At 51.8% G+C, this 22,805-nt stretch overlaps 2 protein-coding genes across 2 annotated transcripts; one reads left to right on the top strand and one right to left on the bottom strand.

Annotated features, from left to right (window-relative positions):
• The first annotated feature begins 4,675 nt into the window (after positions 1-4,675).
• TUBB4B (tubulin beta 4B class IVb) lies at positions 4,676-6,870 on the top strand. Its single transcript, XM_058818413.1, has 4 exons — positions 4,676-4,800; positions 4,887-4,995; positions 5,072-5,182; positions 5,590-6,870. The coding sequence occupies exons 1-4, from the start codon at positions 4,744-4,746 to the stop codon at positions 6,648-6,650; spliced, it is 1,338 nt and encodes a 445-aa protein (XP_058674396.1). The 5' UTR covers positions 4,676-4,743; the 3' UTR covers positions 6,651-6,870.
• On the bottom strand, positions 6,788-22,805 carry CIMIP2A (ciliary microtubule inner protein 2A). Its single transcript, XM_058818512.1, has 8 exons — positions 22,750-22,805; positions 18,963-19,132; positions 14,697-14,795; positions 14,485-14,582; positions 12,638-12,740; positions 11,120-11,214; positions 8,502-8,619; positions 6,788-6,876 (listed from the first exon to the last, which is right to left on the bottom strand). The coding sequence occupies exons 1-8, from the start codon at positions 22,803-22,805 to the stop codon at positions 6,788-6,790; spliced, it is 828 nt and encodes a 275-aa protein (XP_058674495.1).

A 22,805-nucleotide genomic window follows, 5' to 3' on the forward strand; every position in this document is an offset into this window, starting at 1 on the left:
TTCCACACCAATCATAGTTAAACCACTGCACTCACCAGGACAGGAGGCTGTTTATGCCATAAGTTTATATGGCTGCAAAAGGTGATTAGATAAATTCATAATAATCCATTTGGGCTATTAAACAGAAAGTTACTTGCTTGTAGCTAAAGAATTGCCACAACCACCTGCCACATCCATATCTGTTTGCCCTGTTCCCTTTTGGTAACTGCTGCAGAGCATTAGAGACAAGATACTGGCCTGGGTGGGTCTGTGGCTTGATCCCATTCAGTTATTCTGTTTTCCCTTAGGCACAAATCCCACAGCTGCACCTCTCACTCACTGGTCTCTGGAAGCAGCCTCTCACCACCATAACTTCAATAGCACAGGAGCAGTAATTTCTGGAAAACAAGACTGTTTATCCTTAGAAGTAATAATCAGAATAAGAAAACACCTGCACATACCCACGTCTCACTCCAGTGTTACCATAAACCTGGAACAACCCTAACACCAAAACCCTTCTGGTTCTGGAGGCAGTTCCCACCCACACTCATCCTCCAGCATCCCTCCCTTAACTCAGGGCTTTGGGATTTTACCTACAGAAACAGAATCTGTGATTCCTGTCTGGGCTCCTGCCAGCCCCAGGTAGAGGCTCAGTTCAGATCCTGTTTCACACACAGGCTGCAACCTCACTGGTTAAACACCAAGGGAGGAATGACAGTTGTGTGTGCCTGCCTGCTGAGGGGAGGGATCGGCTCTGTACACACACAAACACTTGCTCAGTAAAAGGGAAGGTAACATGCAAAAGTGAAAAGAAAGTCCCTCCCCACCCTGTCCAAACCAGTTGTGTTTACAGTAAAATCTGTTTCCAAGCAAAAGGCAATACAGGTAGTTACAAAACCAAAACAATTGCAATAAAAAGGTTTATTTAAACCCTAATATCTAATTCAGCAAAACAGAAATGTGATTTCTAACTTGTTTTAACTTCTCTGTGCCTCTCTTTGGGTTATACCCAGAGTCTTTGGCCATGTAACACTTCCCTGATGTTTTCTAGGACCCCTCTTACAGCATTAATTTATGCAGCACTTACAGATGGGATCTGCCCCTAAATGAGGTGAGACCTCCCTGCTTGTCACTTGCAGCAGAGTTTGAGGAGAGCTTTCAGAGTAATCAAATACCAGCCGAGACAGATGTCTGCAATGGAAACACAACGTGGGAGCCACAAACATCCCACCTCAGTGCTGCTCCTATCTCTGCCCTCCCAGCTGCCTCCCAGCATTCCCCACTCTGGCAAGCTGCAAACTCTCCACTGAACCAAGAAATTCACTTCAGCATTGGTTCAGGCAGGACCATGGAATGTGCAGCTTTTTGTCCCAGAATTTGCCTCACACTCAGTATTCCATGCTCCCACCCTGTGAGGAATGCTCCATGTGAGGCCGGGTTCTGGCACAGACCTGCCCTGGCACTTGCCAGCTCACCCCCTGGCACACAATAATTAATGCCACAGCCTTAGAAACACCAGGGCTGCCATGGTCAGCAGCTCCAGCAGCTCTCCATGGAAATTCCTGACTGTGCTCCTTCTCAGAGAAAAGGACTGGCATTTTACTTCAATTTAAAAATGGAAAAATATTTAAGATTGAATTGTCCTTTCCCGTGGATGTGCAGGTAGCTAAGAACAGAAATATTCACTGACTGGGCTAAAATTGGCAAAAATTAACGTTGCACAAATAATTTGAAATGCCTCCTCCTTAGATATTCAGGTGGCTGAATCTCCTGGGGAAAGTTCCAGAAGCTCAGAGAGCAAAGCTGAGCTGCTCCATAGGGTCCTAGCCCTGCTCCACTGGGTTCTGCAGACAGGTATGGGAGCCTTAACCAAGCAGAGCATTTCCACTCTCACACTCCCTCTGGGAATGCTGGGGGTGGCAACAATTGCTCACTGCACACATTACAGAGCAGCTTCCCAAACATGAAAGGCAGTGCAGGCAGGACTGGAGGCTGTGGGAAGCACAAAGGCTCGGGATTGCTCACACAGTGAGGACATGGATGGCACTAATGCACAGGCCTTTGCTTTCTGGCCCTGACTGAAAAAACCCCCAAAGCTGTGCCTGCATTAAATACAGCAGCACTTGTGGCAGAACACCTCCCCCAAGCCCTGCAGAGGCTCCCCCACTCCATCTCAGGGCAGGTTTTCCAGGGTTTCCCGAGCACACGTGCCTCTGAACGCTGTGCTGAGCACACCTGAAGAGAATTGATGCTGAATGTGCCTCCCCAGACAGCACCACACAGGCAGCACGCTCCACATTCCCTGGTTTAATCAAAAAGAAGCCTGGATTCTTTTTGTACATTACTCTGAAGAGAGGCATCACATCCTGCAGGAAAAGCTGTCTTGACAGATTAGCACAGCCTTGTGTGAAATCTTGAGCAAGTCTTGTACAGATTCATCCTGGCTGCCTTTAGTACCTAAATGATGCTGCAGTTTTTGGAATTGGTCACCTCAGACACCATCACAGACAACAGAGGTGATGAGGACTGCTCTGAGCTAGAGTGAGCTGAGCCATCCCTTTCCACTGATTCCAGTGTGAACACTATTTAATCAATGCCTGTAGTTAGCAGGATAAATCTGGACCCTAATGGCTCTGCATTACTCAGCTGTCTCAAAGGCTGCTGCATGAACCTCCTGCATTCTGGCTGTGGATGTGAGGGATGAGCTGTGTGTGTCTCACAGACACCTCAGAGGCAGACACAGGCCTGTCCCAGGACCCTCTCAGACCGTCCTGATGCCCTGGGGCTGCTCCAAGTGTTCCTGGACTCCCCCCAGCACCTGCGCAGGAATATGTTGTTTATATGCCAGAAATATCAACCATCATAATCTTTGTATTAAGCCGACTACCAGAGGCCATTCAGCCTCCAGCCAAAGCCTTCACGGGGCTTCTATATCCTGCCACCTCCTCCTCACCTGACCCAGGCACAGGATTGGATTATTGTTATCCAGGCACAGATTCCAGGATGTGTTCGAGCTGTTTGTGTGTCACACAGAGCTGGCCTGTGTCAGCAGAATCGAGGTCATGGCTGCGTTTGCCTCAGCCCACCCCACAGCAAGGCAGCAGGACCAGACTCCCTGCCTTGGCAGCTCCATTAGGAGCCTCTCTCAACTTTTTGTTCCAGTATGAAACAAGAAGAGATGCTGGGACTTGTAGACCAAGCCGGCATCACAATGAATATATACAACCATAAAAAGATTCTGCTGAAACAATAATCAAATATGCTTAATAAAACTGTGACCAATGGATGCACACGTCTGGGCAAGAATGTGTTCACAAAGCTGGGAGGTAGAATAAGGGACAAGGAAAGGCGAGGGTGGTATTTATCCAGCACGGGGTGTCTGGCTGCCTCATGACAGAGCTGCAGCACCCACACACAGCCCAGGATGGAGGTGCCCATGTGGGGAAGCCTTGATAAGTAAGCAACGTCCACCTCAGATCCCCTCACAGGCAGCAGGCCCTCTCTGGGGCCTTCCCCTCAGAGCATAGGGGCCTCTACAGAGCTGCCACTGCAGGGCTCAGAGCAGCCCTAAGCCCTCACAGCCCCTAGAATCCCCAAACCTCCACATTCCCCTCACAGCTGCCAGGACCCCCCTCTGCCCTCACAGCCCTCTCACTGCTCCCCAGGCTCCCAAACCCCTCAAGCCCTGACAGCCCCTCACAGTCCCCAGAATCCCCAAATCTCCACATTCCCCTCACAGCTGCCAGGAACCCCCTCTGCCCTCACAGCTCTCTCACTGCTCCCCAGGCTCCCACAGCCCCTCAAGCCCTCACAATTCCCTCACAGCCCTTACAGAGCCCCCAAGCCCTCACAGATCCTCGGGCCCCACAGTCTTCTCACAACTGCCAGACCCCCTGAGCCTTTAGGGTCCCCCGAGCCCTCACAGGAGCCAGGCTGAGCCCTCAGAGCCCCTCTCAGCCTCACGCCGCCCTCACACCGTCCGCCCCAGCCCCTTCCCGCCACCCGCGCGCGCTGTCACCATGACAACGCCCGCGCGCGGCCCCGCCACCCTTGGGCCGGGGCCGCGCGCCAGAAAGTGCTGGAATGTCGCTGCAGCCCGCGCGTGCGCACGCGGGGTCCTTCCCCCACCCGCGCTGCGGCGGCGGCTGGAGCGGGACGGGGGGACGGACGGGGAAGGAAGGAGGGAGACCTGGCTGGAGGGGCGGGGGTGAAGCGCTAGGGACCCGCGGGGAACCCGCCCTGTCCCGCAGTGAGGAGGAGCCGCGCCTCCACTGCGCAAAGCGCGCACTCGGCTCCGTGAATGGGCGGCTGCGGCGGCCACCGCCCAGAGCTCGCTGCGGAGTCACTGCGACGGTTACCAGGGCACTTCGTTCTCCGCCAATCAAACGGCGTTAGCTCATCCCCCACGGGCGGCAGCCAATCGGCTTCGACATCAATCATTCAATTGAGCCAATCAGAAACGCCGTGAGCGAGCTGAGGCGGGCACTCGCGGCTCCCGGTTGCCTAACTGTAAAGCCAACAGACAGGTGGGCGGGGCGAATAGGAGCCGTCGGTTTGAGTGACAGCGGCGCAGCCAATTAGATTCTCTCATTTGTAGAGCCTCGCTATAGGCATCCAATCGTTGTTGCGAGTGCCCGCCTGGGCGGGGAGAAGAAGGCTGCGCGCGCATTCCGCTGCTATATAAGGGCTGGCGGTTGCCTCACGCAGCCAGAGTCGGTTGGGGAAAATCTGGGGTTGTGGTGAACGCTCGGAGCTGCCGCCATCATGAGAGAGATTGTGCACCTGCAGGCCGGGCAATGCGGAAACCAGATTGGAGCCAAGGTCCGGGCGGGGAAGGAGGGCGCGGGGGCGGGAGGGGAGCGTGCCCGGTCCGGCGTGGCCGCCGCTGACGCGCTTCTCTTCGGCAGTTCTGGGAGGTGATCAGCGACGAACATGGTATCGACCCCACCGGCACCTACCACGGGGACAGCGACCTGCAGCTGGAGCGCATCAATGTCTACTACAATGAGGCCACAGGTAGGGCCCGGACCCGCCCCACCGTGCTCCCCCCGGCCCCCCCGGCGCGGCAGTCATGGCTCTCCCTGTGTTGCAGGCGGCAAGTACGTGCCCCGCGCCGTGCTGGTGGACCTGGAGCCCGGTACCATGGACTCGGTGCGCTCCGGGCCTTTCGGGCAGATATTCAGGCCAGACAACTTCGTGTTCGGTGAGTGCGCGGGGGCGGGAGGAACGGCGGGTGGGGCGGGCAGGGCACTGCGGGGCTGCCCCGCCGCACATGCTCTGAGGGACCGGCCCGGACGGGGCTAATCCTGGCGTGGAATACCGGGATTGCGGCTGGGAGCAGCTTCCAGGTGGCACCAGAGGTCATTGCTTTTCGGTTTTTCGTTACCGCCTCCGTGCGTGCCACCGGGAGAAATGGAGTGGCTGCTGTATCATTGATAATTAATGTTTGCTTGTGTTTGGCGAGCCACTGCAGAGGTGCCTGTGTGAAACCACAGCCCTGCGCTCGATAAGATGAAAGCTTTCATCGAGCCTGATGCTCTTAGGCTTTGCTTGCAAGCAATAAGCAGGAAGCAGTGACCGTAATCTAATACGAAAATGGCTCTTTTCCAGGTCAGAGCGGAGCAGGAAACAACTGGGCAAAGGGCCATTATACGGAAGGTGCTGAATTAGTCGATTCGGTGTTAGATGTTGTAAGGAAGGAGGCAGAAAGCTGTGATTGTCTCCAGGGCTTTCAGCTTACTCACTCTCTGGGTGGTGGCACAGGCTCTGGCATGGGTACCCTTCTCATCAGCAAAATCCGTGAGGAGTACCCAGACCGAATTATGAATACTTTCAGTGTGGTGCCCTCCCCTAAAGTGTCAGATACTGTAGTAGAGCCCTACAACGCCACGCTGTCGGTGCACCAGCTGGTGGAGAACACGGATGAGACGTACTGTATCGATAACGAGGCGCTGTACGACATTTGCTTCAGAACACTGAAGTTAACGACCCCCACCTACGGTGATCTGAACCACCTCGTGTCAGCCACCATGAGCGGTGTCACCACCTGCCTGCGGTTCCCGGGCCAGCTCAACGCTGACCTGCGGAAGCTGGCAGTGAACATGGTTCCCTTCCCACGTCTGCACTTTTTCATGCCCGGTTTTGCCCCGCTCACCAGCCGTGGCAGCCAGCAGTACCGGGCTCTAACCGTGCCAGAGCTCACCCAGCAGATGTTCGATGCCAAGAACATGATGGCGGCGTGTGACCCTCGTCACGGCCGCTATCTGACGGTGGCCGCTGTCTTTAGGGGCCGCATGTCCATGAAAGAGGTGGATGAGCAGATGCTGAACGTTCAGAACAAAAATAGCAGCTATTTTGTTGAATGGATCCCTAATAACGTTAAGACAGCAGTCTGTGACATTCCACCTCGCGGCCTCAAAATGTCTGCCACCTTCATTGGCAACAGCACGGCCATCCAGGAGCTGTTCAAACGCATTTCTGAGCAGTTCACTGCGATGTTCCGCAGAAAGGCTTTCCTGCACTGGTACACGGGCGAGGGCATGGACGAGATGGAGTTCACAGAGGCTGAGAGCAACATGAACGACCTGGTGTCTGAGTACCAGCAGTACCAGGACGCCACAGCTGAGGAGGAGGGAGAGTTCGAGGAGGAGGCTGAGGAGGAGGCAGAGTAAAGCTATGCAGTTGAACACCTGTAAATTTTGTTTAAAGTTGTATGAACTCTCTCATTCAAAAAGTTCTGTTTGTGTTGTGTTATTATTGCTGTTTCCGAGTCACTCCCAATGCTGTACAGGCACCATTAAAGCAGTTTTCACAGTGCAAGTCCCCGTCTCCTCTGTTCCCAGCGGTACGACTCCCGCGTGCCGTCCCCATAGGTGAGCCCACAGATGTCCTGCAGATCTGGAACACAAAATCAATAAAACATGGGGCTTAGCACTAGCACTGTCACCCTGTCCATGTCCCCCCCCTTCTGTCCCTGCCCTCAGCCAGGTGCCTCTGCTGTGTCACTGCCATGGTGTCAGCCTGGTGTGGGGACTAAAGATGTTCCCTGGTGTTCTCTTACACTCAGGTACTGCTGGAGGGGGGCACATTTAGCAGGGAGGGTGGGATTAACTCAGGCTGTGTCTAAATTTAGGTACCTGCCTGTGGCCTGGTGCAGCTGGGCCTGGCAGGAGCTGAGCAGGGGTCACAGGAGCTTTGAGCTGCCTGGGCACAAAATGGTGCTACAGAGCTGCACCCAGCACTGGGTGTTTGGTGTTCCTGCAGCAGCTGAGCTGCTCCACTGCAGCTCCTCAGCACTGCAACCCCAGCAGGCAGCCCTGGCCTGGCCCAAGGGTGCTGGGTGCACTGTCACAAGTGACACCAAAGCTGTCCTGTGCGCACAGCCCTGCTGCAGTGATTTCAGAAACCACAGCCGAGGTTTGGATAATGAGGTGTTTGTGCAGCCTCTGCTGTTTGGGTGAGCTGAACACCTGACAGGTGTTCGGGACTGATATGTCTCATGAAAACCCTGTACTAACAGCAGGTTTTTATAATGAATGGAATCAATGTTTGGTGCTGCTTCAAGTGACAAAGCTGTCACCAAGGAGCTGGACAGGAGGGAGGGAAAAGGCTCCTTCCCTGCTGAAAAAATTCTGTTCAGTGTTCTAAATTATAACTGCTTTTGTTTGAAGGTTTTCTGCCTTAATTAATTTTCTCCACCCAGAGCCGGACTGGTTGGAGCAGTTAAAACTGTGCTGACTGGTGGCTCCAGAGCAGGGAAGTGAGAATGTCTGCAGAGCAGGGCCCAGTGTCACACCTGCACTCAACATTCTCTCTGGGCTCAGCCTCCCCAGCAGCCACAGCCCAGCCCTGCCTGCAGAGTTGTTTTCCCACTGCTTTCAATCCTGCCACATTTCATATCTTCTCCCATTTTCCCCTCTGCACTGCAGCAAGGATGAGCAGTGAGTCCATTTCTTCCCAGCTGAACATGATTTCCCACCCACATTATTGAGCTGTGACCAAACACAGCAAAGCATTAATTGCTGATTTGTTGAGATTTTTTAACCTGGTACATTAATGCTTCCAGGTGCATGGACACACCTTCCCCTTACACACAAAATTCCTCCAGAGCTCTCCTTTCAGGCAGCCCAGGACAGAGCTCAGGTAGGGACCTGTCCTGATGGCAAAAACCATTTCCCTCCACTTTCTGTGCTTTCTCGACCCCTTCACACCATCTACTTTTTCCTTTTTATCAGACTTCAAGTTTTTAGAGCAAACCCCTTTCCTGGCACGTGACAGGTGGGATGTCACTGAGCCTGGGTGGGGGATGGTGGCTGGAAATGTGAAGCCTGGGAGAGGCTGGCAGTGGGAATGCTGGGCTCTCCTGCAGCCAGGGCATGGCAGAGTTCCCAGCAGCTCAGCACAGACCAGAAAAAACCCACATGGAACACCTCAGTGATTGTTCACTGCTATGAAACTCCAGCACCACTTAACCCAGTAATTAGCATTAGTGACTTTTATTTTCACTCAGCTGATGAACTTACGTGGTACAAAGCCCATGTAGTTGGGGATGAGTCCAGCACGGGTGTAAATTTTGGTGTCTGGCCAGTGTGTCAGAGGGAATCTCCTGCCCAACGTGTAAGGTGGATTTCTCTCCAAAAGCTGGAAAACAAAACAAAAAAGAGCCCACAACAGCATGGAATGGTTTATTTTAAAACACACTATTTTTACCAAAGTCATGTGCTTTGACTCTGCATTATATAAAATATTTAAGCCAACATAAAGCAATTCTCCTTCCAGTCCTGCTTTTTTCTAATTAAGAGCTACATTGCATTGTCCCTTTTTGCACTCCATAAATTTTTCTCCTGGCAGGTGTTGGCAGCAGTCCCTGCCAGCTCGTCCCCCATGGCCACAGCATGGCCCAGGTGCTGTCCTTGGGATCCTGATCCTGATTTATTCCCTTGGGGATCATCCCCAAGTTCCAAAGCTCCTGCTCTGCTGTCCCTGGTGTTCCTGTGCTGTGGCTGTGTTTGGGCTTCACCCCCTTTGTGTTTCCATGAGTCCCACCAACAGGAACAGCCTAGGGAGCATTAACTGAAGGAAGAGTGCAAATCATCTCCTGCCCTCTGAGGCTGGCCAGCAGGATGGGTGTCACAGCTGGGTGTCACAGAAGCCCTAAAGGTGGCCCTGGAGCTGTGTTTGGGGTGTGGAGCAGGGATGTGGGTCACGGACCCAGCACACCGAGCCCTTTGTGCTGGGATGGAGTCCAGGCTGCGGCTCCTCGGGGGTTTCTGCCGTGCCCGCTGCAGGCAGTGAGCAGCGATCCATGGCACATCTGTAACCGAGGACAACGAAGATTTAGGGCAGCAGATTAGTGGCTTGAAGTCAGAAGCCATCTTAGCTGGAATTGTGGTGTGATTCTCCTCCCTTCAGCGCGTCTGCCGAGCCCCGCAGCCCGGAGCGCTGCATCCCGCACGGACGGACGGATGGACAGACGGACCCTCCCCGGCTGATCCAGGGCACGGCAGGCGTGTCCGAGGGCAGCGGGGCAGGAAGGGTGGCACGCAGCACACTCAGGGATAAATGCCCGGGTTTTGTTCCGTTTGCTCCATTTCAATTCCTATTCACGGCAGCAGGGAAGCAGACAGCAGCAGCGCAGGGAATGCAGCTCATGCAGAGCTCGGCGCTGCTCTCCCCGCTCAGTTCTGCCCAGATGATTCCTCCGAGCTGGGAACCCTCAGCCCGGGATGCTTTTCCTACATCAGCCCCCTGTGCTCAGGGATGGAGGGGATGGAGGCACGGCCGTGGGGCCCGGGGAGCAGCAGGGACTTGGGGGGCTCAGCCTGGGGTTAATGCGCTGATCAGCTGGACCTGAGAGGCTGCTGAATCCTGGGAATGACACTGCACCCCAGGAATCACACTGCATCCCAGGGATCACAGTGCATCCCAGGGATCACACTGCATCCAAGGGATCCCTCTGCACCCCGGGAATGACACTGCACCCCAGAGATCCCGCTGCATCCCATAGGTCTCACTGCACCCCGGGAATCCCTCTGCACCCCAGGGATATCACTGCATCCAAGGATCTCACTGCACCCTGGGAATGACGCTGCACCCTGGGGATCTCACTGCACCACGGGGATCTCTCTGCACCCCGAGGATCCTTCGGCACCCCAGGAATCTCACTGTATCCCAGGGATCCCTCTGCACCTCAGGGATCCCTCTGCATCCCAGGGATCACACCGCATCCTGGGAATGACACTGCACCCCGGGAATCCTGCTGCACCCCAGAGATCCCTCTGCACCCCGGGAATCTGCATCCCGGGGATCTCACTGCACCCCAGGAATCACACTGCGCCCCGGGCATCCTCCTGCACCCCAGGGATCTCTGTGCACCCTGGGAATCACACTGCATCCCGGAGACCCCGCTGCACCCTGGGAATCACACTGCATCCCAGAGATCACGCTGCACCCCAGGATCTCACTGCATCCAAGGATCCTGCTGCACCCCGGGAATCCCTCTGCACCCCAGAGATCCCGCTGCATCCCAGGTTCTCTCTGCATCCCAGGATGTCACGCCATGCTGGGGGCAGGGAGGGCTGTGCAGCTCTGAATGCAAACTCAGCTGCTGCAGGAGGGATCTCCCTTTCCGTGCCGAGGATTGTGTGTCACCGTGTGGGAGCTCTTACGGCAAGGGGACAACAGCTTTTCAGGAGGGATATTTCTGCATCCTTCCCAAAAGGAGGAGGAAGAAGGTCAAGATCCCTTTAAGACAAATTGTGTTAGGAAAGGAGAAAGCCTTACAACCAAATAAATGACATATCACAGGAAGTCACCAGCACTGCCAACCAGACAGAGGAGATGTATTTTCTATAAAGGAAGTGCACACAGTTGCATCCTGTATTTCTGCACCCAGAGCAACGTTTTTAACAGCTACTCTTGACCCAGCCCTCACTACATTTCCTTAATCCTTTTATGAACTCATTTACCATCCCTTAATGTCCCAAGGAAACAAGTTACAGAATTTAATTGCTGGTGTTTTTTTTCAATGTTAACTAACAGCATTTGATTTTGCTTGTGCTTGTACCCCAGTTCTAATCCTGCTCCTGAAAATTCAGCACCAGCATTATGCACATCCTCATTCCAATAATCCATAATTTACCTGGCGACGGTCAAATTCCTGCATGGCTTTCTTCACACCCAGCAGGTAGGTCATGCCAACGTTGTCCAGGGAGCAGGGGATGTAGCCAGTGTACCCTTTGGGAGGAGGCAAAAGAGAACATTTTCTGCTTGAGAACATACAGAGCTCATTTAAAGATCAAGCACTCTGAGAGTAGAGGAGCCTGGGATGAATATAAAACCTTAAAGTATAGGAAGGAAAAATGAACCTGTTGAAACTATAAAATTAACTCTCACATGTGAGGTATCTTCTCTGAAAGAGATTTTTTGCCTTATGATTCCCAAGGAGAACACAATGACCTGAACTCATTTTTGTTAGTCTGCACATGGTATGGAAGAAGAATTTCATTTTCTTAGTCCTTTTTTTTTTTTTTTTAACATCTACAGCTCTTCCATGTTTTCTCCCAGTTTAATACACACTCAGGGGCTAACAATGGCATGTCCAACCTTTTTTCCTCATCTCCTCTGCCCATCCAACAAATTCCCACAAGAGAAACTTTATAAAGTCTAAAACTACACAAAACCTAGCGAGGTAGAACCTGAAAGCAGCCCAAACTCCCTCTTTCCAAAGGAATGCTTTGGAGAGGGAAATTTGCCTTCTGCACCCTAAAGGCTGGACAGTGTCTCATTTTAACTGGGATATTGTGATCCCTGTAGTGCAGAGTGAAGGATGCCACCTGCTGCAGTGGGATCTGTGAAGGGGATCAGCCCATCACCATCTTATCCCTCCTGCTGCACAGGAATGTTCTCCCGGAGCAGGGGGGAAGATGTAGAACACCCTTTGTGGGACACATTTTACACCTTTGTGGTGGTGCCATGCTCCCCTGTGTGTGGATTTGGTGGTTCAGGAAAACATTTCTAGGAGATGGAAACCACCCCAGCAGGGTGGGGCAGAGCCCAAGGACAGCTCTCCTCACCACCTGCAGGGAAATGAGTTGGTTCCTGAATCCCTTCCACTGCCCATGGGCAAGGGGTGACAGCATCCCAAGGGGTGACAGCATCCCAAGGGGTGACAGCATCCTAAAGGGTGACAGAGCATCCCAAAGGGTGACAGAGCATCCCAAAGGGTGACAGCATCCCCAGGGTGACAGCATCCCAAGGGGTGACAGCTTCCACAGGGTGACAGCAACCCAAAGGGTGACCACATCTACAGAGTGACAGCATTCCAAAGAGTGACAACATCCCAAGGAGTGACAGCATCCCAAAGGGTGACAGCATCCACAGGGATGACAGAATCCCAAAGGGTGACAACATCCCAAAGGGTGACAGCATCCCCAGGGTGACAGAGTATCCTAAAGGGTGACAGCATCCACAGGGTGACAGCATCCCAAAGGTGACACCATCCCAAAGGAACACCCTTGCAGGGAGAGCAGCAGGGATATTTTTATATTTTCCATCCCAAACAAGCTGGAGCCACTGGGCAATGCCACTGAGGTTTCCCCTGGGCAGAAGGGTCACACCATGTCCTCAGAGAGCTGCAGGTGCCCTGGCTGTGCTTTACCTAAGGTGGCTTTCTGTCGGATGGCATTGGGCACTGGCAGCACTGGCAAGGTGTAATCTGCTGCTGCAACCCCTCCTGGCAGTGCCACACCTCCGGTTTCCAGCTGCTCAAAACAAAGAGAGAAATCAAATCAAACACCAGTAAAACCTGCTTCTGCCCTCGGCTGCACTGCTGAAATCACTGCCAGGGCTGGGAATGGCAGCTCCCATTTCCAGTTCTTCCCAGCTTCACTCCAAGAGCCTCCCCAGCCGTTTCTGGGAAAGCCAAATTACGAGAGGAGCAAGTAGCAGACCTAGAAGGGGTTTGCAAAATCCAGGGGGAGCTTTGGCAGTGAGCTCCTGGGTAAATCTGTTTCTGAGGGCAAGGAGCAGGAATGCCCCTTCTTGGGATTTACATCCAAGCCAGCTTTTGACTCCATACATCAAACCTCTAATCTCTGCCTTCAGAGGATTTGCAGAAATCCTGGGATTTCTGCAAGAACGTGACAGAGGCTGCCACTGGCTCCAGAGACAAGAAATGGTTTATTAAAAAATAATAAATAAAATAAAAATTAAACCAAACCAAACCAACAAACAAACAGACCCCAAAACAAACAAACAAAAAACCCCACCAAAACAGAAAAACCCTCCAATCAAACAAAAAGAGCAGCATGAAACTTGTTGGTCTGGAGGGATATTTGGCTGTGCTGTGCTCAACAACCCCCAGTTCAACAGGCAAACCCCGGTACTGGTGTTCAAAGGAGAGGCAATGATGGTGGGAAATTCAGGTGAGGGCAGGAACCCAACCAAAGGTGCTGGGACTGCTCTGGTTGGAGGAGGAGGAGGAGGAGGAGGGGGAGGAGGAGGAGGGCAGCATCCAAGGACACCCTAAGGAAGCACAAGCCTGGCTGCCCAGCACAGCATAACACAAGTTTAGGGACTGAGATTAAAACCAAACCCACCCAAAGGAGAAATTAAGCCTTTTTGATTGGGAAGTGTAATTAATGATCAAAACTATTTCCTGAAGATGGAGTAGATTGGCTGCTGCTGGAAATATTTGTGTGTCTGATCTTTTCCTACACAAACTCCTAACTTTTTGTGCCCTTGCCATTTGCTGGATTAACCCCTTTTCTGACTCAGAGATGTAGCAACTGAGTGGCATTTTAAAAACTTTTATTCTATTTTCAGTCTCATGTGAAGGGTGAGACAACACAGATGTTATAATTCACGCCATCACAATCAGAAGCTTTAAAGCATTCACAGCATAGTGTAAAAAGCTAATTAAAGCTAATATTATTAAAGCTTATAAGCCAAAAAAAACACTCATAGTGTATTGTAATTAAGGAATAGTTAGCTTCTAATTGTAATAGCATAAATCAGAAGCTTTAAAGCATTTACAGCATAGTGTGGCTAAAGCTAATAAGCCAAAAAACACTTATAGTGTTTATGTACATTTATATCTACTTTAGTTAAATATTTTAATACACATATACACCTATATGTATTGTAATTAACAAATAGTTAGCTTCTAATTGTAACAGCATCAATTATAACAACCCTATTATCTCACCCTTCACATGAGACTGCAAATGGAATAAAAGCTTTTAAGAGACCTCTGAGTTACCCCATCTCTGGGTCAGAAAAGGGCATAATGTGGGTCAGAAAAGAGCATTTTGTGGGTCAGAATAGGGCTTAATCTGGGTCAGAAAAGGGCATAATGTGGGTCAGAAAAGGGCATAATCTGGGTCAGAAAAAAGCATTCTGTGGGTCAGAAAAGGGTATAATGTGGGTCAGAAAAGGGCATGATCCAACAGGCACTCCCAGCCATGTGAAATCCCCTCCTCACCCCTCACCCCCAGCCCCACTCACCGTTTTTGTCCCTTCACATTGGCACTGGCAGGGCCCTGTCCCTTTGCCCAGCAGCCGTGCCAGGGGTGCCATGGCCAGCTCCCTGTTCAGCTGCTCGACTACAGGGTGTGGGGCCAGCCCTGGGGGCTGCCAGCCCTGCTGGGCACCCGGGGGGCTCTGCCAGCCCTGCTGGGCACCGGGCACGGCCGGGGGGCACGGCCCAGCCTGGGCACCCATGGGGGGCTGCACCGGCTCCTCCAGCACTGTGGGCACGGGCTGAGGCCCCAGGGGGATCTCGGGAGGGCTCGTGATGGTCTGGTAGGTGACATAACCTGAGGGACAGACACTGAGTTAGAGGATGAGGCATTCCCGTTATCCCCGTGCCATGGGGAGGAGCTTGGAGGTAGAACCAGAACAGATCAACTTGGAAGAGACCACAAGGATCCACTCCATGCACATCCCAGAATAGCTACACACTATGAACTCCATTTAAATTAAATGTAAATAACTAAAACCAAATCAACTTGGAAGAGACCACAGGGATCCACTCCATGCACATCCCAGAATAGCTACGCACTAGGAACTCCATTTAAATTAAATGTAAATTACTAAAAACCAAAGGGAAGCTGCAATACATAAAGAATGTACTGCAGGAAACAATGAGATATGGAATTTCTGCTTCATACAGGCTTCCATATTATTCCTACAAGGGTTTTGGATGCATCATTATTCCTTGTAGCCATCTTGGTTCTCCAATTTCCAAATCCTGGGAGCAGTACACTTATGCCTGCTGAGTTCTTTTTTCACAAGTTTTGTTTCCATTTTTCCTCTGATCCTCATCAGCCCCATCAATAATCCAGCCTGCACAGAAATCCAGCACAAATCCCAGTTAAATAACATTTATTCCAGCTGTCACTGAAACAGTAAAATATCACCAGCCAAGCTAAAAGGGGGAAAAAGCCTCAATCCTTAACTCCACGTGGCTGTGTCAGCCCACCCCAAACAGAGCCCCCTCCAAGGAATTCTTGCTCTGGCACTGTTGCTGCTCATCGAGGAAAGGATCTGCTCTAACACTGGCTGGAAAAACATTATCTCACATCCAAATATCCCCACTGTGAACCAGGGACAGAGCCCTGTCATTTGAGATTCTGCAGGAACAGCTGAGCTGGGCAGCTTTTCTCTGATTTCCCCTTAAAAATCCCCCTGACGTGGCTCCCCAGGCCCGTGTGACCTCCCTGGCTCAGGCACTTTCTCTGTACCAGCAGTGAAACTCATTTTCCCCTCCTCTGTATCTCCAGAGGAGAATCCTCCACCCCACAGCCTTCTTGGAAAACTGTTCCTGTGTCAGCCTGGTTTTTTCAAAACAAACCAAATTCCTTCCATTTTTGTGCTCACAGACCATCTTTTCCCAGATCATTACAGCCTTCCTGAGAGCTCCCCTTGGGAGCACATCTGCATCCCAGGGCTGAGCCTGGGGAGGGAATGAGGAGCTCCCTTCCAGCAGAGGCTCCATCTGCAGACAGCCCATTCCTCTGCAGGGCTGGAATACTCTTAGAGGTTTTGTCCAAGCTGAATGATTCCATGATTTCTGAAAATCTACAGAAATCAGCAAAATCTGCCCTTTTCTGCATGAGTATAAATTTCTGGTGGGCATTTAGGTGTGTAATCTGCCCACAATTATATAATAATGTGTGTATGTATGTATGTATGTGTATATTTTTATATATTTATATATATTTATATTTATGTACACATATATACATTATATATATATACATATATACACATTCTATATATACACACATTATATATTATTATATGTGTAAGATATAATAGATATAATATATATAACATATATTTTTATATTTATATATAAATATATATTATATATATATAAATAATATATATAATATATATTCTGTATACAACTTTATTTTTATATAAGTATATTGTTATATATATAAACCATTGTTATATATATAAACCAATATATATACACATTTTATATTATTATTATATATGTTATATATACATATATACATAACATGTTATATAATATATATAAATATATAGAAATAATATATATTCTGTATACAACTTTGGAAAACATATATAATATGCTCTATGCAACTGAATTATCAAGTATTCAGGCTGGCACCAAAATAAGGAAATATCCTTGATTAAAATGATTTTTCAATCTAATGTGCAAATTTTAAACCAGGTTTATTTTTTACTTCATTATTAAGAAGAATGTTGAATCTACTCTCTTTCTCCCTCAAACCAAAGGAGAAGGAAACTTAAGACTGTTCTGTACTTGAGAAATCCATGTGAGCTCCTTTTTATCCCCCTGGGGTTTGCAAACTGATTGATTCTGAAAGGCTGCACAGTGAAGCACGAAACGAAAAGCCAGGAGAGCACAGTGCTTCTGATTTGAGGAAATATCCACATTTTCAGCTCAGGTTCCAGTTGCAGCATGGATGATGGATAATTCAGCTCATCCCTGGCTGATCTCATGGAATCACAGAATGTCCTGAGCTGGAGGGACCCACAGGGATCACCTGGAGCTCTGGCAGCCTCGGGGCCGTGCCCATTCCCTGGGCAGCCTGGGCAGTGCCAGCACCCTCTGGGGGCAGAGCCTTGCCCTGAGCTCCAGCCTGAGGTGACACAGTTCCAGCCCATTCCCTGGTCACCAGAAGGAAGAGATCCCCAACAGCAGAGCCTGATTGTACTTCCAGCAAGGAAACAAATGGGATTCAACTGATAGAAACTATCAAAGTATTGGTGCCCATCAGTGAGGCTTTATCAAAGCCAGGCCTTGAGAAAAAATCTTGAGACCGAGTTTTCTAAAGGAGCCACAGGCCCCACACTGCCATGAGCTCTTTGATCACCATCCCATAAAACAATCCCACAAAACACCCAGGAGGACACCAGGAGCACCTGGCAGGGTTGGAGGGATTGCTCAGGCCCAGCTGGGCAGCAGGGCTGGGGTGACCTTGTCAGCACAGCCAGGGCTGGTTCTTCAGGACCTCCCTGAGGAGCAGCAAACACGAGCACCAGCACTGGCAACCAGGAGGGAACCAAAATAATGAGAGAGCAACTCGGTCAACTGGTTAGTTTGGTCTGTCCAAGCTGTGTTTTAGACCAAGGAAATGCAAATCCAGACCTCCAGGAATGAGGCCTGTAAACACCAGCTGTGCAGTGCAGGCCTGATCCTGGAGAGCAGGGCCAGAGCAACAGAGAGGCCCCAAGAAGCTGCACGACACAAATTCCCAGTGAGAAATGAGAGAGGAACACTTGGATGTGGCCATCCCTAGGGAAATAAAGACCCAGATCCCACAGGGGCACCTTATCCCTGTGTTCAGCATGCAGGAAACTCATTCCCACTGTCCAGGCCATCCAAACAGCCATGGGATGTGGCAAATATGTCCCCAAAGGATGGCACATGTGTCCCCAAAGGGTGGCACATCCCCAGGGCAGACCTGAGTGCCTGCCTGGGGCTGCTCAGAGGGACACAGCACCCTGCACAAAGGGCTGGGACTTGGAAGGAAATTCCTGCAAATTCCCAGTGCTGGGAATCCACACGAGCCTGTCTGTGCTTGATGGAGGAGGTGGGGCCTGTTAGCAAAGTGGAAAGGGAAAAGAGGGGAAAGAGGGGGAAAAAAGAGGGGAAAGAGGGGGGGAAAAGGGAAAAGAGGGGGGGAAAAGGGAAAAGAGGGGGGGAAAAGGGAAAAGAGGGGGGGAAAAGGGAAAAGAGGGGGGGAAAAGGGAAAAGAGGGGGGGAAAAGGGAAAAGAGGGGGGGAAAAGGGAAAAGAGGGGGGGAAAAGGGGGAAATTAGGAGGGAAAAAAAGAAAAGAGGAAAAAGAGGGAAAAGAGGGGGAAAAAAGAGAGAAAAGAAGAGGAAAAAAAGGAGGGAAAAATAGGGAAAAGAGGGAAAGGGAAAACACAGGAGGCTTCTGCTGAGCTGAGGAGGAGCAGCAAGAGGCAGAATCAAGGCCAAGCTGTCAGAGCTGGAGCAGAGTGAGCTGTGCACCAGGCACGTGAGACAGAAAAGAATCTGATTTAGGAGACCAGACCTTCCCCAGAAAGATGGATTTCAGCCTGTGGAATTGTGCTGGGTTTGACTGGGATAGAGGTAATTTTCTTTATAGAATATAAAGGCCATGGTTTGGATTTGTGAGCAGGCAGCTGTATGGGGTTTGGTTGCCAGCCAGGGTTAAACCACAGCAGGAATTCTGGAAGAATTAGGGAGTGAATTAATGATATGCCATAAAATCACTTATCTTCATTGAACTGAAGATAACCTGGGAACTGAAACTCTCCACAACACCAGAATCCCCATCCTCATGAGCTGAGGCCAAGAGCTGCAGCACCTCACTCTGCTCCTCCCCAGCTGTCAGAACTGTGATTCCTCAAGGAAAAAATCCCATTTCATCCAAGGACAGAGCCCACCGTTGGTAATTAATTAATTAGTGCTCATTAGCAGGGCCCATTTTCTCACCTGGGTGGTCAATGTGGTAATGGTACTGGAGGAGGTTTTCCTTGGGGTCCAGTGGTGCCAGCAGGGAGCGAGGGCTCTTCCTGACACTGGGATCTGTCAGCAGCTCGTGGGTGGTCCTGCCATAGGTGTCCCCAAAGGTGAAGGTGAACTGGGGAACATAGCCCCCATAGCTGGGGAGGAAACCAGAAAGGAGCCATGAGCATGATGGCAGTGGGGGATGTGCACTGGTGGGGTTAATTGTGGAATCCCAGACTGGTTTGGGTTGGAAGGGACCTTAAATCCCATCCAGTGCCACCCCTGCCATGGCAGGGACACCTCCCACTGTCCCAGGTGCTCCCAGCCCTGCCCAGCTGCTGCCAGGAGCTGCCCAGGCCCCTCGGGCTGTTTGCTCAGGGACACAAAGGGAGGGTCTGGCTCACACAGGGGAGGGGGGGTTTGGATGCCCCTGGTGAGGACTGAGCAAGGTGACAGATCACCTGGATGATGGAAACCCCAGAAAGAGAAATCAATGCAGAACATGCACAGAGAGTGAGAAGATGCCATAAAATGAAATCAGGGGGTGCTGGGGTAATGGAGGATCTGAGCAGGCCCAGGGTGTTCAGAGAATGCCAGACTGGTCTGGGCTGGGAGGGACCTTAAAGCCCATCCAGTGCCCCCCCTGCCATGGCAGGGACACCTCCCACTGTCCCAGGCTGCTCCCAGCCCTGCCCAGCCTGGCCTTGGGCACTGCCAGGGATCCAGGGGCAGCCACAGCTGCTCTGGGCACCCTGTGCCAGGGCCTGCCCACCCTGCCAGGGAACAATTCCCAATTCCCAATATCCCATCCAGCCCTGCCCTCTGGCAGTGCAGATCTGCTGCAGGGTCTGTGCCCAGGGCAGGCCCTGTGCAGAGCCCAGGGGAGGGAGGATGGGGTGAGCACAGGGGGAGAACTGAGAGCCCAGGTGTGGTGACAGGAGCCAGCAGGGAGTGTCTGTGTTTCACATGCATGTTCTCCTCTGGCAGCACACATTGCTCATCAGCTCTCAGGCATGTACAGGCACAGGTCCCTGGTTCATGCAGAAACATGGGTGAGGTCAGGGAGCAGCACCTGTGGATGTGGATGGGAACACTCCCAGCCCAGCCTGGGCTTTGGCAGCACCAACATCCACAGTCCCCCAGTTAAAACACCATTTCCAGTTCAACGTGCCCCAGTTTAAACTTAGCAGGGTCTCTCTGCTCTGACACACTGTGAGTTACTGAGAAAATCCCATTGTCTGTTGTTCAGTATTGAAACTCAGAAATAAGGATAATTCCTGTCTTGCACCCTCCTCTCTCTGCTCACAGCAAGGAGGGGGCCCAGGCTGATGAGCCCACCCAGGCACAGGGGGCACAGGGAAGGTTGTCAGTCCCAGGAACAAACACAGCTCAGTTTTTGGGATCTCTCCAGTGCCCAATCCCTGGGCTGGGCACTGTCACTTGTGGCCAAGGGCAGGGCAGGTGCTGGAGCTCTGAGCCACCATCAGACACTCGAGCTGCTCCAGTCTCACATTTCCTAATGCTGATGCTATTCCAGCACTGAAGGAAGGAAGAGCAGCCAGTTGCAATGGACAGAAATGTTCCATCAATGAGCCCAGCGTGGATCCGGGGCTAAAGCCAGATGATGCATGAGGATCATAAGATGATGAGTAAGTCCTTTCCCTTCCAAATAGTTTAAACAGCAGCCAGCAGAGCTGTGCATTTACTCTGGGCAGGTTTCCCCACTCTGCATGCAGGATTCCTCCTGGTGCCTCATCCCCAGGGGTTCTCAGTGATAAACTGAGCAAGGGCACAAATGACACAGCCCAAATAATTACAGGATGGCTGGAAGGATTTTGATCCTGGACAAAATAATGGCTGGGCTGAGAAAGGGCTCTGCTCCCCTGCAATTAAACAGAGATCACCTGAGCCAGGGGGGATCTGCCATGAGGGAGGCACAGGTGAAATTTGGGGCAGGATCAGCCTCAGCAGGGCTGGTTGTGCCCCGTGCTGGGGCTGATGGAGGATCCCCTTTTGGGGAGCCCTGTTGGGGCTCAGGCTGTGAGCAGTGAAGCCTCTCTGGCCCGAGGTTGAGCCCTCTCACCCCCCTTGCTCAGCCCTATCTCCTCCATCACCACTCCCAAACCTGCTCTGCCTCCCTGCCAAGCACAGCCCTGGCCCTGGGCCATCCTCTCTTGTCTCCAAACCCTCCCAGCTCTGCAGAGCCAGGCTGTGCCCAGGATCCATGGACTGAGCCCTTCCCTGCCCACCCAGACCCTCCCAAGCCATCCCACTCACTGGGTTTAGGCTCCCAGTCCCTGGAGCACTGTGGTGGCTTTTCCAAATCCCTGCTGTGGCTTCCCAGTCCCTGGAGCTCTGTGGTGCCTTTCCAGACTCCTGCTGTGACCATTGCCTGGCTCTGGGGCTCTTTGGGGTGTTTGTAGCTTTGCTGGCACAGGGGGTGCAGCACATGGGACACCTGGGGACATCTGGACACAAACCCTGCTCCTGTGACAGCCCAGTGCAGGTTCTGCTGGGGATGCCCTCCAGGCAGCTCCTCCTCATCCTCAGCACCCAAAGCAGATGCAAAGCAGCATCCTCAGCACCCAGGGGTGCTGAGCACAGCACAGCACCAACACGAACAGCAGCAGGTTTGCCTCCTCCTCCTCCTCCTTTTCCTTCTCCTCCTCCAGCTCCAGAGAGGAGCAGCCCCAGCTGCTGTGTCCATCCCAGGGCTTGGAGCTGCTCCTGAGGGAGCTGCAGGCAGGCAGGGCTGAGCAAAGAAAGGAATTGGGGATTTTGGGGCTGCCATTCCAGCCACAGCTCCCTCCTTGCTGTCCCTGGTCTGTCCCCAGCACAGCTCTGATGGCACACAGGGAATGTCACATCAGATGGGCACAGCAATGCAAAAATGAGTAAAAAACCCCCCAGGCTCAGAGCTTATGTAAGTGGGAAGGTGGAGAGATCAGAAATGGAAAATCCTGCCTGTCACTGCAAGGGGAAGGGCTGGCTGGGTCACCAGGAGCAGCAGCCCCAAGGAAAGAGCTCCATCCTCTCCTTGTGCCCAGGCTCTGCCTCCCCAGCCCTGCCTGGCATTCCCTGTGCCAGGGCTCCCCTCAGCCTGGGCTAATCCCAGGGATTCACCTGCTTTTCCCCTGGGGCCACCCTCTTTGCACATTCCAGCCCAGGTCTCACCAAGGACCCCCACACAAAGTCCTAATTCACAGCAAATCCCAAATTCCTCCCATTCACATCTTACCTTCTCCCCCTGCCTCATTTCCAGGCTTTCTTCCTTCCAAGCCTTTAGAGGAGAGTGTCCCAAAGAGCTTTGGGAAGAAATCCAATTTATGGAGGAGGTGACAAAAGTTCCCAGTGTCTGCCCCAGCAGCAGGACAGGGCTCCAGCTCTAGCCCAGTGACCAGAGGGTGTCACATCTCTACAACCCCTTAGTCAAAGGAGACTTCCAAAAATCCATGCAGATTTTAAGACAGTTTGGAAGCCAAGCCCTGCACAGGAGCTCTGCTGGCATTTGGCAGCTTAAAAGAAATGGGGAAAAAGAACCATGTTGGCTTTGCTGTCCATGTGCCATGTATCTGTACATGTACATATGTGTCTGCAGTTCTACCCCTGTGTAAGGTGCTGTTTTCCCCGAATCTCTGTCTCCTTCAGAAAATGGATACATAGAATATGGAATAGTGTCTTAAAAAAACCCCAAAACATCCTGAGCCATAAACACTCCCTGACCCCAAGCAGAGCCTTGTGCATTGGAAATGGATGTTTTGGATGGACTCACCCAGGGATGTGGTAGGGGTTTTCAGGGAAGATGCTCTTTCCCCCGGAGCCTGCCAT

The sequence above is a fragment of the Ammospiza caudacuta genome, chromosome 21 (genome assembly GCF_027887145.1).
Source record: "Ammospiza caudacuta isolate bAmmCau1 chromosome 21, bAmmCau1.pri, whole genome shotgun sequence".
Lineage (NCBI taxonomy): Eukaryota > Metazoa > Chordata > Aves > Passeriformes > Passerellidae > Ammospiza > Ammospiza caudacuta.

Coding starts and splice junctions, on each gene's coding strand:
- TUBB4B (XM_058818413.1), top strand. CDS start 4,744: ATGAGAGAGATTGTGCACCTGCAGGCCGGGCAATGCGGAAACCAGATT. Junction 4,996..5,071: donor CTACTACAATGAGGCCACAG/GTAGGGCCCGGA, acceptor CCTGTGTTGCAG/GCGGCAAGTACGTGCCCCGC. Junction 5,183..5,589: donor GCCAGACAACTTCGTGTTCG/GTGAGTGCGCGG, acceptor GCTCTTTTCCAG/GTCAGAGCGGAGCAGGAAAC.
- CIMIP2A (XM_058818512.1), bottom strand. CDS start 22,805: ATGGCAGGCTCCGGGGGAAAGAGCATCTTCCCTGAAAACCCCTACCAC. Junction 19,133..22,749: donor AACCCCTACCACATCCCTGG/GTGAGTCCATCC, acceptor TTTCCTCCCCAG/CTATGGGGGCTATGTTCCCC. Junction 14,583..14,696: donor GCCGGTGCAGCCCCCCATGG/GTGCCCAGGCTG, acceptor CACACCCTGTAG/TCGAGCAGCTGAACAGGGAG.